General features: G+C 36.5%; 1 protein-coding gene across 2 annotated transcripts in view; it reads right to left on the bottom strand.

The window, feature by feature from the left end:
• The window catches only part of GPC6 (glypican 6), a 1,173,136-nt gene that overhangs the window by 370,993 nt on the left and 785,157 nt on the right, over positions 1-16,986 (bottom strand). For both annotated transcript variants that reach the window (XM_015121307.3, XM_077973856.1), the window contains one exon: positions 2,340-2,505. In XM_015121307.3, coding sequence (XP_014976793.3) covers positions 2,340-2,505 — 166 coding nt within the window. The remainder of the gene's footprint in view (positions 1-2,339; positions 2,506-16,986) is intronic.

Here is a 16,986-nt window from a genome sequence, read left to right as displayed (position 1 = left end):
GGAGGCGGAGCTTGCAGTGAGCCGAGATCACGCCACTGCACTCCAGCCTGGGCGACAGAGTGAGACTCCGTCTCAAAAAGAAAAAAAAAAAAAAAAAAAAAAAAAAAGAGACAGGAAGAAAGGGTATGAAATACGTTCATATAGGACGAACCACCACGCTTGCTTTTCATTAAAGTACATCCAGCAACACATAGTGGATTCAAACTTTAGTTTTTGAATCCAATGATTTTCCAGACATTCAATTTCATATCAAATCAGTATCTAGGAAACCCAATTGATCGAAAGCATAAGGATTTGTTTTCGGTTAAAACAGCCAGTAAGTGCTGAGGACAAAAAGTAAATTAACAAGTCATTGTTGCTCTTACAAGTTGAAAAGCCTATATTCTCATTCTCAATCATGTCCTGCTCTAAGTAACAAAATCCACATGCCCGTCTTCTTCAATAACTTGCAGGCTGACTGAAGTCAACTGAACTGTGCTAGGTATTAGCGCAGCTGCAACCAAAAATATGGATGATTATATGACTCCAAGTGATGCTATGAGGTTTAACCTGACTTTAAAATAAGCAAATCTTTTTAGATTTTCTGACGAGTGTACCTTTTTATCAGCAGTAGTTAGGTATTCTGTCTTTGCTAAAAAAATCTAGATCTTCTAAGATCAAGTTTATTTTTAAAAATTCATACCCCCTCCACAATTTTAGCAAAGAACAAAAATTTTAGTAAAGAATCATGTCATTTTGTGTCAGAAGGATCCCTTAATGATCAACTTTTAAAAATTCCTTCATTTTTCAAATAAAGTAACTCATGATCATACAAACAGATTTTATCCTCCCACTGTGGGGAGAGGTAACAGCACTTCAATTTATTCTTTCTGAAATAATTCTAAGGTTTTGTTAGATGATTTCCATTTGAATCTGTTCACTGTAAAATCCTTTTCTTTTTCTCTTTTCTTTTTTTTTTTTTTTGCTCAAAGCCATTTCCTCTGGCCTTCCTAAGCAAAATGGTGAATTAGCCAATGGGTTTCATTGTCAGAGCTGAGGCCTGTAACCTAAGCACATCTTTGTACAGTGAGCTTCAGTTTCTCTGAATTCTAACATCTTTTTTTCTATCCTACGCAAATCTTAGTTGTCAGAACACTTTACTCGTGCATGCTCGTTTAGAGGTTTGCATAAATGACGAAGGCCCTCAGAGGCTGACAAATGCCACTGCTATTTTCACCACTCTGCTTGTCACCGTGTAATTGCAGTAAATGCAACTGAAAGTACTTTTATTTGAAGGCTATTTGACAGAGGGGGAGAAAACACATTTACTCTTTCAAGGCCTGTGTATTTTCCTGGGAGAAGTCTGCTTATAAAATTTGTCCTTTTATCCTTGGATGGCAATTTGGGAACTATCTTTGGGCCATGCAACCCTTTGAATGATTTCTGCAACCCAAGAACAGAGCCTTGATTCACAGACCTTCCCCTCCATTCTCCCCACCTCCCGGCCTCCTGCCTTCTAGAGACTGGAAGGCTGCTTCATGCTTGTGTGCTTAAAGCCTTCTTTTCCACAGAATGAGATAGAAAATTTGCATATTTCAGCCATAATATTGATCTATTTTCATTCTAGGAGTTCAAGGAAAAAGTTGTTTACTAATATGTGTGGCTATGTTGAGGTAATACAAATGACAAAGAAATAATACAGTGGACTATTTTTTACAAGATTCTTTTCTAAAGCCTCCTTTCTCATGGGAGTGTATGTAACTTCAACAAGATTACTTTTGTTTTCATTGGAGAGAATAGTTAGCTCAATATAGCTGGGTTGCACAATCTTTAATAGGACTGTCCCATATAATATACAGTAAAAACATAAGGAAAATATAAAATAATGTTTATAATTTGCTAAACATGGTTTTAAAAATCATCCTAGTCTCTAAAAGTCATCATAACTTTTTTTTTTTTTTTTTTTTTTTTTTTTTTTTTTTTTTTTTTAAAGACAGGGTCCCACTCTGTCACCCAGGCTGGAGTGCAGTGGCGCAGTCACAGCTCACTATAGCCTCGACCTCTGAAGCTCAAGCAATCCTCTCACCTCTGTCTCCTAGACAGCTGGGACCATAGGTGTGTGCTGCCACGCCCAGCTTATTTTTTGTTTTTTGTAAAGATGGGAGTCTCATTATGTTGCCCAAACTGGCCTCAAACTCCTGGGCTCAAGCAATCCATCTGCACTGGCCTCCCAAAGTGTGGGGATTACAGATGTGAACCACCGTGTCTGGTTTCTTACAACTTCTGACCCACCCATCAAGCCCCATAAACACTTGCTGTTGTCCCGTCTCTGTTCTCAGATCCATTTAAATACTTCTTACCTATAAACAGATTCCACTCTGTGTCGAGGTCAGCCTGATTTGCCAAGCAGCCCTTCATGACGTTGAGACAGTAGTTGTTGCAGGGCCTCACAGTGGGAAGCCCCCGACAGTATGGGCAGTACAGCATCTTCATGAGGGCACGGATGCACCCTGGGGTTGGGCTGACCTGCAGATTTATTGCAAAGAAAAAGAAAATCGAAAATAAGAAGGATGAAGAGGAGGAAAAAAAAGAAATAAGGCATTTTCTTCTTTTTTAAAAAAGACAAAATAGCAGTGATAAACCACAGCATTAGAGCAGAATCTGAACCCTTTGTAATTACTGATCTTGCATCCAGTCAATTCCTGTTGAAATCTTCTGCGTGGCATGGTAATAACTTTTTTGCATGTCCCTGTCAACATTTTCATATCGATGTCATTGTAATTCAGCCCTAAAGCCTAGACACTGTTTCATTGCCATAGAACATGGAATGAGATAATGCATGTGAAAGCAATTTGCAAAGTTAAAAGCCCCATAAAAATGTAGGAATTATTAAAGTTTAATGTGACACCTTTAGAAAATTTTCCAACTGGTTATTTGACCCTGTCTCTAAAGGAGGTTGGCAGATATATTTCCTTTGTACATAACTTTTCTTCAAAGATCAATATCAACTTGTCTGAGATCTTTGAGATCCAGACCTGCTTAGAAGCAATGGAACTGCCAAGGTACCATCTTTGGGCGTCTGCAGCTTTTGCACTTCTGGAAAATTCATGGAAAATTTCAAGGACCAGTGTTAAATGTGAGAAGCAATCCTTGCAGCAGTACAGAGGAGCTACGTATCCACTGACAATGAAATGCCATTTGCCCTGGATCAGAAAATCAGTGCTCTTCAATTAATTGATTCTAAACCAATAAAGGCTTTTTGTAGACTCATTAAAAATTCTAATTTGACTTCAAGAGGAAGGAATATTTAAGACATGATAAGGTCCCCACCCAAATCTCATCTTGAATTGTAGTTCCCATAATCCCCACATCATGGGAAGTGAATCACGGGGGCAGTTACTCTCATCCTGCTATCCTTGTGATAGTGAGTGAGTTCTCACCAGATCTGACGGTTTTACAGAGGGCGTTTCCCCCTTTTGCTTGGCACTTCTCCTTGCTGCCACCATGTGAAGAAGGATGTGTTTGCTTCCCCTTCTGCCATGACTGTAATTTCTTGAGAACCCTCCAGCCATGCTGAACTGTGCGTCAATTAAACTTCTTTCCTTTAAAAATTATAGTTCGGGCAGTTCGTTATAGTAGTCTGTGAGAATGAACTAATACAAGATAGTAGAGACCAAAATTAGAAAACAAATACAGAAAACTACTCTTTTTCGTGACTAGATGTAAAAATTGTTGCCATATTCATTTGGTTGGTTCCGTATCACTTTGATGTTTTAGTCAAGTAACTATACGTTGCTGTACTTGCATTCTAGATCTGAGGGAAAAAAATCTAATTTGTGTCATTTGGCCCTCTTGGAGAGTGGTGGACTTGAGCTCACAGGTAACAAGAACATTCAGATGCTGAAGAAACATAACACCAGTGTATTGATGGAACAACAAGAAATATTTCCACATAAATGGATACTTTCAATTACTATAGCTATTTCTCTATGATTCTATCCCTTACTTAGAATCAATTTTGAGATTTTTAATGCAAGCCTTTGGTTTCTGTAACATTTTCTTAATTTTACCCAGTATGTTGACAAAATCACTAAAAAATTATTTTAGGAAATAAAGCTGTGTATGTATTTAGGCACTAAAATTTCTAGTTGTCGTTTTGAGTTTTTTTGCATTTTCTTTCAAGAATTTTATGAAAGTTTTCAAACATGCAGAATAGGTGAAAGACTTTTATAGTTCACAGCCACATTTCCCAGATTGTACAATTTTTCTACATTTGCTTTTTCACACTTCTATCCATCTTTCTACCCATCCATTAACCTACCTCATTTTTCATGCCAAAGTAATATCCTTTAATTTTTGTATCCCAGACTAATATCTTTTTAATTTGTACTGTTCCTGGTAATTTAATACTGGCTTGAATAAAATAGAATCAGCATGATCAACAATAGAAAGTCAGTGAGTAAAATACTCTAAGTCAAATAAGTGAAGTAAAATATAATTGGCCTTTCTTTATAAAGGTATTCATAGAATGGTTTCCTATCGATTAATTCTAAAGCTCATTTTCCAACAACAAAACAGAAACAATAAATGGGTAAAAAGGTGAGGAGTCTTTTGACTTTTCTTTTAAGGACATATTAGTGCCATTATGTCATCTCCAGACAGGCAGTTTTTTGGACAGAGCCAAATTTGTTTAAGGCCATACCATGCTGAATGCACCCAATCTCACCTGATCTTGGAAGCTAAGGAGGGTTGGGCCTGGTTAGTACTTGGATGGGAGATAGTGCCAAGTTTTACCCATAACTGAGCAGCACTGTTTCAAAATTTTCCTTTATCCACATGTGTCCCAAGCCATTCACCAAAAAAATAAAAATAAAAATATAAAAAAAACCAGGAAAAACAATTTTGCATTCCTCAGACAATATTAATGTGAAACTTAAAATTCGTACACATTTTCCTTATTGGCATGGTTGCTCTCTTGCAAACTTACTGGGTGTGGTTACTATCTTGCAAACCTTTACCACAGGATTTTATTTTCTATAGCCTTGCAATCTCTCTCCTGACTGATGCTTTTCTCCAGAGACTACCCAATATTCACTTGGGCTAACTAAAGTATTTCTACACTTGATTCTGTTGGGTTTTGGTTTTCTCACTGTTGGTATTATATGATGCTGTGCTTCTCACTCAGTGTTCTGGTATTAGAACCTGGAGCATTTGCCAATATTGGGGATATACATTTGAGATCTCTTGGATGGCATGGACTGTGCCATTCATTTTTATAACTTTCACTGCTACGCATTTTATAACTTTGTGCTATGCACCACATGCACATCATATAAGGTATTACAATGATGACTTGGGTATTTGCTAAGTGCTTATTGAATCAAACACTCCATTGTGCTTCCCCATTTCTTGGCCACATTGATATTCAAATTAAAAAAAGAACAAGATGGTTTTCTACATCTTAGCATTCAATTGTTGCTTTTTAACTTTGTTTTCAAAGGCTATTGATTGCATTCATTCCAAAGCTTTTCCTTTTTTTTTTTTTTTTTTTTCCATTGTGTTGGAACCAGTACTATTTTCTCAGTCTGACATTTCAGAAGAGTCTCCAACCCGGGGTAGCAACCAAAGAGAAAATTGAACAGCCTTAAAATCTGAAAGAACAATGTTGTTCACGTTAAATGTGGGTCTCCGAGTACTTCTGGAAATGACATCCTTCCTGGTCAAATAAAGGCCGGTTGAAGAAGAAAATGGAGCACAGGGGATCAGAGTTGAAGCTTTCATGTTCACAAATCACATCTTTTGAGCTGACACGACTGCATGCTTGAATTAAAATAAAAATCATCACTTCAAACTGAAGACTTTTAAAAGTAAGCTCTGAAAATGTTGCTTTAAATGCCAATTGTGTGAAGAGACATCTGTATTTTTCACAGTGTTTTATAATTGCACAATAGATAGTCTTTAACATTTTTTATTTTGAAATTAATATACACCCAAAAATAGTTTGAAAAATAATAAACTCCTGGGTATCCTTCCTTCAATTTGCCTCAATAGCGACATCTTATATAGCTGTGGTGTAATATAAAAATGAGGAAAGTGACATTAGTACATTGCTATTAACTAGTCTATAGACCTCTTTCAGATTTTAGAGTTTATGAACCTGTATTCATTTGTGTGTGTGTGTGTGTGTGTGTGTGTGTGTGTGTGTGTGTGGTGTGTGTACACAGTTCTATGCTATTTTATATCATGTATTCATTTGTGGAACCACCACCACCACAATCAACATACAGAACTGTTCTATCACCATAAAAGAACTCCCTTTTGCTACCTTCGCCTCATCTAGTGTCCCTATCACCTGACATCCACGCATCTATTTTCCAACTCTATAATTTTGTCATTTCAAGAATGTTATATAAATAAAACCATACAATATGTAACCTTTTGAGCTTGACTTTTTTTTTCTGAGCATAATGCCCTCAAAGTCCATCCAACTGGTTACATATATTAATAGTTCATCTCTTTTTATTGCTGAGTAGTATTCTATTATTTGGATGTATCAGAATTTATTTAACTAATTACACTGAAGGATATCTGGGTTGTTTCCAGTACTTTCTTATTAGGAATAAAGGTGCTATGAGGATTTATGTACAGGTTTTTGTAGGAATATAAACTTTCATTTCTCTGAAAGATGTGCCCAAGAGTGCAATTGCTGGATCATATGGTGGTAAGAGTATGTTTAGTTTTGTAAGAAATTGCCAAACTGTTTGCAGCTTGTTTGTAACATTTTACATTTCTACCAGTAATATGTGAGACCTCCAGTTTTATCCAAATTTTTACAGTGTATGTGGCCGTCACTATTTTAGCCTTTCCATGGGTGCATCATGTACTTTTAAGCTTATCATGAGTTTCCTCTGGACAATATTTATACCAGTATTTAAGTCTGAGTAGATGTCAATGATCCAAAATGATCCACCAACTGGATCCAACATTAAAAAAAAAATCCAACATTTAAAAAAAAAACTCTGAAATAATAGCTAAGTCTACATGTTTAGCAAAACCAAAATAAAGAACGAGTTCTAAAAACTCATACTTAAAATTTAAAATAGAATAATACCTCACGCTGAGAGTGCTTATGCGGACTATTTGTAAATTAGTAAATTTATGGACCATTAGAAAAAAATTACTGAAAAAAAGGTATTCTTTTAGCAACAATAAAGAACACAATCCCTCTTTAGAAATAAAAAGCTGAGATTATTTTTTTTAGTTGGTAATGTGGATTTTTGTTTATTTTTTAAAGAGTGTAGCTGTAACTTTCCAGATATTCATAGTAAACTGGGAAATAAACTTGGGTAAAAGAATAAGCTGATGATGATAACATTCTTTTTTGTACTTATTTGAGCTCTCACCTAACTTTTACACGCTGTTTATAATCTTTTGTCAAGGTCTTAAGTAGACATTTCTCCAAAGATGACATAAAAATGGCCAAGGGAACATGAAAAGGTTCCCAACATCATTAGTCATCAGAGAAATGCACTATAAGATGCCGTCTCACACCTGTTAGGATAAAAGCCGAAGATAACAGGTGTTGGCAAGGATGTGGAGAAAAGGGAACCCCTGTACATTGTTGGTGAGAAAAGAGATTGATGTGGCCATTATAGAAAACAATATGGAGGTTCCTAAAGAAACTAAAAATAAAACCAGTATGAAGTCCAGTAATCCCTTTTCTGGTTATATATACCCAAAGGAAATGAAATCACCACCTTGTAAAGATATCTGCACTTCCATGTTTATTGCAGCTTTATTCACAATAGCCAAGATTATGAAAATAACATAGGTGTGCATCATGGGAAGAATGGATAAAGAAGCTGGTATATATGCACAATAAAATATTATTTAGTCTTATAAAAAGGAGTTTCTGCCATCTGCCACAACATGAATGGGCATGTAGGACATTATCCTAAGTGAAAAAAGCCAGACACAGAAAAAAAAATACCGCATGATTTCAAATATATGTGGCGTCTGGGGGAAAAAAGGGTCAATTACATAGAGATAGAGAATAAAATAAGAGGTGGTTACAAGGGTTAGGATTGGGGCAGGAAATGGGGAAATATAAGTCAAGGATGAAAAGTAGCAATTATGTAGGATGAACAATTGGAAAGATCTAATGTACAAAATGAAGACTATAGTTAACACTAGTGTGTATTGTATTCAGGACTTTTGCTAAAGAAAAAGGTTACAGCTGCTCTCTGAGAGGGAACAGTTGACTATGTAAGATGATGGGTATATTAATTTGTTCCACTACAGTAACAATTTTACTACGTCCACATATATTAAACATCATGATGTATACCTTAAATATAAACAATAAAAGTTATTTTAAAAATAATCTTTTGTCAAGAATTTAAAATATTAGTTGGGAAAAAAGAAAATTGTCAATCGTTCCAATTTTATTTTCTCACTCATGAAAACACAGACAAAAGCCTGTGAGCCAACTAAGTAAGATTTTGATATGAATTAATGGCATCTTGGATTTAGTCCTTTTTAAGATTTCTGTTTGTGTATAATGATTGACATACAATATTATTTTGTAATTGATATTATAGTTTACTAGTTTTGAAAATATAGTAAAATTTATAACCAAGGATCCTTGTAAAATAAACAAAAAGTAAATAAAATAACAAAAATCATTGAGTTCTTAGTCTGGAAACTCACTGATTCTTTTATTTTTTAAGGTTAAAGTGCAACACATTGAAACATAACAAGGAATATAAAAAGAACCCTTAATAAAGCTGTATTGTCAGGTAGGACAAAGACTTATCTACCTGGCTAGCCATGTATGTCAAAATGTTACAGCAAGTAATTCTTATGTTTTCTAAATGGGATTTGAGGTATAGCATGTTCTTAGCCATGTAATAACATTTCATTTCAGGTCTCTAATACACTGAAGATTTCTATATCTGGACCAGCATTCTTGCTTATATTAGCTATTCCTAACAGTAGCCAATGTAACATGTGACTGTTCCTTAAAATATTAAATAAGCAAGACAATATGTGAAAGTTAAAAGTCCACATATATACACAATGAACATACACCTAGTAGGTGAGGTTTCTATGAAAATCATATAACCAAAATAATAAAATAAACATATCTATCTTCTGCACTCAGAAGATAAATAAATTAATGTAAGTAAAACATTCAGCTAGAATAAATTCCAAATGTCCTTTTGGGCAAGAGTTGATGCCTTCTTCCACAGTTTCTGATGTACAGTCATATTAAATGATGACTCATAACAGTCATAATGAGTCATAATATGTCATTTCAGATGACTCTTGTGATTATGATCTTTTGATTTTACTCATAATCTTTTTTTTTTTTTTTTTTTTTTTTTTGAGACGGAGTCTCGCTCTGTCGCCCAGGCTGGGGTGCAGTGGCCGGATCTCAGCTCACTGCAAGCTCCGCCTCTCGGGTTTACGCCATTCTCCTGCCTCAGCCTCCTGAGTAGCTGGGACTACAGGCACCCACCACCTCACCCGGCTAGTTTTTTTGTATTTTTTAGTAGAGACGGTGTTTCACCGTGTTAGCCAGGATGGTCTCCATCTCCTGACCTCGTGATCCGCCCGTCTCGGCCTCCCAAAGTGCTGGGATTACAGGCTTGAGCCACTGCGCCCAGCCGTTCATAATCTTATTATATCACCAGATCCTAAAGAATGATTAAATTACATGTAAAGTATCTTTTGTGTTATTTTTGATTATAATTCTTTAATAGTAACCCATAAATAGGTTTTGTAGTAAGTTCATGGGAAATTAAATTTATTTCATCTTTATTCATTTGTGCAACTTTCATTCATCCATTTGCTGGGATGAAGGAAGAAATCTTGTGCCATTATTGGGATGCCCAGAATATGTTAATGTTCATTCGTTTCAGGGAAATAATTATCATCTTGGGGAAACGCAATGTAAAGGGAACTCATAAAAGGAAAATTAGCTCAGAACTGAGAAGCCAGAGTAGACAGGGAGGGCTCCTGAAGGACGGCATGTAACAGATGTCTGTAAGATAAGCATAGAAGATGAGTGATGTCACACAAGCAGCAGACACAGTGCCAAGAATTAGTCCCGCCACTGAAGAAAACAGCAAAATTAGCAAAAAAATGACACGACAGAATCAACTTTTCAGAACACCGGAATCTAATAAACACATACAGCAACCAGAAGAGTGCTTAGTCAAGAAAGAGACTGATAAATTTCAGTCAAAAAAGCATTGCTAATTTTCAAGTCTTAAATTTGAAAAGATTGCAATCATACAAAGTATATTCTCTGACCACAATGGAATGAAGCTAGAAATCAATATTTGAGGGAAAAATGAAAAATTCACGAGGATGTGAAAATTAAACCACATACCTTTCATACAAACAATGGGCTAAGGAATAAATCACTAGGGAAAACAGAAAATACTTAGATGAATGAAAATGAAAACACAACATGCCAAAACTTATAGCCATAAATGCCTACATTAAAAGAGGAGAAAGATTTCAAATCAATAACCTCACTTTATACCTTAAGGAATGAGAAAAAAAAAAAAGGAGAAAACTAAGCCCAAAGCTAGCAGAAGAAAAGAAATAGTAAAAATTAGAGTGGAGATAAACAAAAAAGCAAATAGAGAAACACCAGAGAAAGTCAATGGAACCAACAACTGGTTCTTTGAAAAGATCAACAAAATTGAGCAATTTTTAGTTAGGCTGACTATCAAAGAGAGAAAAGAAAAAGTAACTAAAATCAGGAATGAAAGAAGGAACATTACTCTACTCTCAATCTTACAGAGACAAAGATGATTATATAAAAATGCTATGAACAGCTGTATACTGTGGTAGGTTAAATAGCATCCTGACAAAATGCATGTCCATCCAGAGCTTACAAATGAGACTTTATTTGGAAATAGGGTCTTTGCCAATGTAAATAAAGTAAGGATCTAGATAAGATCACACTTGATTCGGAAAAGCCCTAAATCCAGCGAAAGTGTCCCTGTAAGAGACAGAAAAGGACACCCAGAGACACAAAGAAGAAGGTGATATGAAGATTGAGGCAGTGACTGGAGCAATGCATTGATAAGCAAAGAATAAGAAGGATTACTGGCAACCACCCAGCAGAAGCTGGGAGAGAGGCATGGGATGGTGTTTCCCTCCAAGCATCCAGAAAGAACCACCTGACAACCTGAGTTCTGACTTCTTGGCTTCTGACAACCTGATTTCAGACTTCTAAACTCCTGAACTATGAAATAATTTCTGTTGTTTTCAGCCACCCAGTTTGTGGTCATATAATATATACACCCACAAATTATACAACTTTGATACAAAAAATCCCTGGAAACATATACCCTACCAAGATTGAATCATGAAGAAATAAAAAAACATGAATAGACCTATAACAAGTAAAGACATGGAGTCAGTAATAAAACACCTCCGAACAAAGAAAAACTCTGGACCAGATGGCTTGACTTGTAAATTCCACCAAACATTAAAGAAGAAGGAAGAAAAATCCTTCTTAAATTCTTCCAAAAAACAGAAGATGAGGTAATACTTCCTAACTCATTCTGACAGGCTGGCATTACCTGATACCAAAGCCAGACAAAGTCCATGGCCTGGGGGTTGGGGACTCCTGCTATAGACCAATACCCCTTATATATGTTGATAAAAAAGTCTTTAAAAAAACACCATCAAAGCGAATCCAAGAGCATATTAAAAGGATTATATAGCCTGGTGCAGTGGCTCATGCCTATAATCCCAGCATTTTGGGAGACCGAGGCAGGAGGATTACCTGAGGTCAGGAGTTCGAGACCAGCCTGGCCAACATGGTGAAACCTCATCTCTAATAAAAATTTAAAAAAAGTTAGCCAGTGTGATGGCACGTGCCTGTAGGTATAGTACTCGGGAGGCTGAGGCAGGAGAATTGCTTGAACCTCGGAGGCGGAGGTTGCAGTGAGCCGAGATCATGCCACTGCACTGCAGCCTGGGTAACAGAGTGAGACTTCATCTCAAAAAAAAAAAAAAAAAAAAAAAAAAAAAAAAAAAGGATTATAGGACACACTAACCACTGAGATTTCTCCCAGAAAGTTAAGGGTGATTCAACATAAGAAACTCTGTCAATATAATACGTGCCTAGTAATAGAATGAAGGAAAAATACACACAATCATCTGAATTATACAGAAAAGAAATTTAATGAAATCCACCACACTTTTATGATAACAATATACAGAAAAGTAGGAATAGAATTCTCTAAACATGATAATGTGCATTTATGAAATCTCACAGCTAACATCATATTCAATGATATAAGACTGAAAGAGTTCTCTCTAAGATAAGGACAAGGAAGCTTGCTTTCATCACTGCTATTTAACGTTGTATTCAAAATTATAGCCAGAGTCATTCAGCAAGAAAAATAAGTATCTAAACTCAAGAGAAAGGCTTACAACTATCTCTACTTCACTTTGGGAGGCCTAGGCGGGTGGATCACGAGGTTGGGAGTTCAAGAGCAGCCTAGCCAAGATGGTGAAACCCTGTCTCTACTAAAAACACAAAAATGTGCCAGGCATGGTGGTGGGCGCCTGTAATCCCAGCTACTCGGGAGGCTGAGGTAGAGAATTGCTTGAACCAGGGAGGCACAGGTTACAGTGAGCCAAGGTCATGCCACTGGACTCCAGCCTGGGTGACAGGGTGAGACTGTCTCAAAAAACAAAAACAAAACAACAACAACAACAATAAAAACTATAAAAACTGTCTCTACTCACAGATTACGTGATCCTATAACATATGGTTTGGCTATGTCCCTACCCAAATCTCACCTTGAATTGTAAAACTCCCCACATATCAGGGGCGGGCCTAGGAGATAATTTTGAATCATGGGGATGATTTTCCCCATACTGTTCTCGTGGTAGTGAATAAATCTCACAAGATCGGATGGTTTTATAAGTGGGAGTTCCCTGAACAAGCTCTCTTGCCTGCCACCATGTAAGATGCACCTTTGCTTCTCCTCTGCCTTCTGCTATGATTGTGAGGCCTCCTCAGCCAAGTGGAACTGTGAGTCCATTAAACCTCTTTCCTTTATAAATTACCCAGTCATACTACCTCATGGCAGTATAAAAATGGACTAATACAGTATATATAGGAAATCCCAAAGAATCCACAAAAAAACCTGCTGGAGCTAATAAATAAATCCAGCAAAGTTACAGGGTACAAGATTAACCACACAAAAATGTGTTGGCTTTCTATACAGTAGCAATGAACAATGTGAAAAGAAAATTAAGAAAACTGGCCAGGCACAGTGGCTTACGCCTGTAATTCCAGCACTTTGGGAAGCCGAGGCAGGTGGATCACGAGGTCAGGAGTTTGAGACCAGCCTGGCCAACATGGTGAAACCCCGTCTCTACTAAAAATACAAACATTAGCTGGGCGTGGTGGCGGGAGCCTGCAATCCCAGGTACTCAGGAGGTTGAGGGAGGACAATCGTTTGAACCCAAGAGGCGGAGGTTGCAGTAAGCTGAGATAGCACCATTGCACTCCTGCTTGGGCAAAAAGAGTGAAACTCCATCTCAAAAAAAAAAAAAAAATTAAGAAAGGTTTCATTAGCATCTTAAAAATACCTAGGAATAAATCAACTAAGAAATGATAGAATTTTACATGGAAAACTACAGAACATTGATGAAGGAAATTATAAATGACCTAATTCAATGGAAAGGCAACCCATGTTTATGGACTAGAAGACGCATTTTGTTAAAAACAGCAATATTACTTAAAGCAATTTATAGATTCATTGCAATCTCTGTCAAAATTCTAACAGCTTTCCCTCAAGTTCACGTAAAATTGCAAATGCCCAAACAAACAATCTTGAAAAAGAAGAGCTAAGTTGGAAGACTCACATTTCCTGATTTCAAATGTACTCCAAAACTAAAGTAACTAATATGTAGTACTACCTAGCAATGCCACTTCTGGGTATTTATCCCCAAAAATTGAAAACAGGCTCTCAAAGAGAGAACATGGAAAACAACGCTTCAATTTTTACTGTGTGAGCTCCGTCTCCTGTCAGATAAGTGGAGGCATTAGATTCTCATTCACTGAAACATTATTCACAATAGCTAAGAGGTACAAACAACTTAAATGTCCATCAATGAATGAATGAGAAAAAATATGGTTTATAATAAATGGAATATTATTTGGCTTTAAAAAAGAAATTCTATCATATGCTACATCATGAATGAACCTTGAGGGCATTATGCTATGTAAAATAAGCCAGTCACAAAAGGACAGATACTGCATGATTCTACTTATATGAGGTATCTAGAGTAGACAAACATATGGAAGCAGAGAGCAGAATGATGGTTAACAGGATAGGGGGAGAAGAAAATGGGAGTTGCTATTCAATGGATATAGAGTTTCAGTCATGCAAGATGGAAATATTCTAGAGAAGTGCTGCATGACAATGTGCAGACAGTTAACAATAATGTACTGTCAAAAAAATGTAAGAGCATTATGCATTTTTGTGAAATAGCAACAATGACACAGTGGTACTGGTGTAAGAACAGACATACAGATCAGTGAAACAGAACTAAGACACCAGAAATGAACCCACACATTTATGGTCAATTGATTTTCAACAAGCATGCAAAGACCATTCAATGAGGAAAGGATAATACCCTCACCAACTCATATTGGGTCAACTGGATACCTGCATGCAAAAAAATGCAGTTGGATCCTACCCTACCTCATACCATCTACAAAAACTAACTCTAAATGAATCTATGACCTAAATGTAAGAGCAAATGAAAGAAACATATGGGGTAAATCTTGATGATCTTGTATTTAAAAATGAATTCTTAGTATGACACCCAAAGAATAAATAAATAGGACTTCATAAAAACACATAAAAATGAAAACTTTTCTGTATCAAAGGACACTGTCAGGAAAGTAAAATGATAACCAACAGATGGGAGAATATATTTGTAAATCATATATCTGATAAGAGTCTAGTATCCAGCATATACACAACCCCACAACAAAAAGACAAACAACCCCATTAAAGAACAGGCAAAAGACTTGAGTAGACATTTTTCCAAAGAAGATATGCAAACTGTTAACAGACTCAACAAAACATGCTTAACATCATTAGTTATTAGGGAAATGCAAATCAAAATATGATACTGCTTCGTACCATTAAGATGGCAATAATAAAAAAGATAATAACCAGTGTGGGTGTACATGTGAAGACATGGAAACATTTATATATTGCTAATGGGGATGTATAACAGTACAGCCACGTTGGAAAAACAGTTTAGTAGTTCCTCAAAAGATTAAACATAAAACTACCATGTGATCCAGCAATTCTACTTTTAGTTACATACTCAAGAGAAATGAAAATATACACCACCCAAAACGTTTTACACAAATGTTTATAGCATCCTTCATAGTACCTCCAAACTGGAAATAATCCAAAAATTCCCCAGCTGATGAATGATTAAACAGAATGTGGTATATCTATATAGCAAAATATTATTCACCAATTAAAAGGAATAAAATTCTGATACATACTGCATCATGGATGAACTTTGAAAACATCATGCTAAATGACAGAAGCCACTCACAGAACACATATTGTATGATTCCATTTATATAAAATGCCCAGAATAGGCAAATCCATAGAGACAAAAAGTAGGTTAGCAGTTGTCAGCGCACAGGGCAAGGGAGTGATGGAAGCAGTTGTGGAGGCTGAAGAATGACTGCTGATGGGCCTAAGTTTTCTTTTTGTGTGACAAAAATGTTCCATAATTAGATTATGGGAACAGTGGTGCTTGCTAACACTGTAAATATACTAAAAACTTGGCCTCTACAAATGGGTGAACTTTTTTTTTTTTTTGAGATGGAGTCTCCCTCTGTCGCCCAGGCTGGAGTGCAGTGGCCAGATCTCAGCTCACTGCAAGCTCCGCCTCCCGGGTTAACGCCATTCTCCTGCCTCAGCCTCCCGAGTAGCTTGGACTACAGGCGCCCGCCACCTCGCCTGGCTAGTATTTTGTATTTTTTAGTAGAGACGGTGTTTCACCGTGTTAGCCAGGATGGTCTCGATCTCCTGACCTCGTGATCCGCCCGTCTCGGCCTCCCAAAGTGCTGGGATTACAGGCTTGAGCCACCGCGCCCGGCGGGTGAACTTTTGTTACATAAAATGTATCTTGATAAAGCTGTTTAAAAAGAGAAAGAACAGTTCCTCCAGCAAATGAATTCCTACTGCCATATTTGAGTGTGAAGGGATTTCAGAGCTAAAGACACAATTCTTTAACACTAACTAGAGGCTGTATTTACCCATGTAGTTATACCAAAAAAGAAACTATCTAAATAATATCAACCCTGAATTACATGATGCCAAAATTAGCTCAACGTGCATGACCTGAATGATATTTTCATACCTTCTCTCTTGAGAAGTCACCTATTATTTCAACTGTTGCTAATGGTGATTGGTGGAGATGAATTTCCATGCATACACACAGAAAACCTTGGGGCCTTCTAATTGCATTTGAATATTGATTAAAATGTGTATACTCTAAAACTATCTTTTCTCCATCTTGTATCATTGAGAGAGAACAAGGATAAGACAGGAAATAATTATGAATTGCAAATCAGAGCCTGAAGGAAAAATGTTCCCTACATGGATGACAAATGTTTATAATGCCACTGTGATAAAATATTCAGCCTATTTTTAAAAATTTAATTTACTTATTAACTAGGAACCTCCCCAGAAAAGCATGAGGCTTATGAAGCATTTGCAAGCCATAAAATGACAGAACTTTCTGAGTCTGGGGTAAAAGGAATAGACATAATTTGCATATCTAATAACTATAACTGCAGAATTTCTAAAGCCAAGTTTAAGTAACATCAATGCTGTGGAACACTTACACAACAAAAGCAGGACATAGGAAATAAGGTTATTTAAGGTCTGTGTCTGTTCCTGCCAGTCCTATGTTAGTACTTGT

The sequence above is a fragment of the Macaca mulatta genome, chromosome 17, assembly GCF_049350105.2.
Source record: "Macaca mulatta isolate MMU2019108-1 chromosome 17, T2T-MMU8v2.0, whole genome shotgun sequence".
Taxonomy (NCBI): domain Eukaryota; kingdom Metazoa; phylum Chordata; class Mammalia; order Primates; family Cercopithecidae; genus Macaca; species Macaca mulatta.
This window is presented reverse-complemented; position numbering and strand designations above follow the sequence as displayed.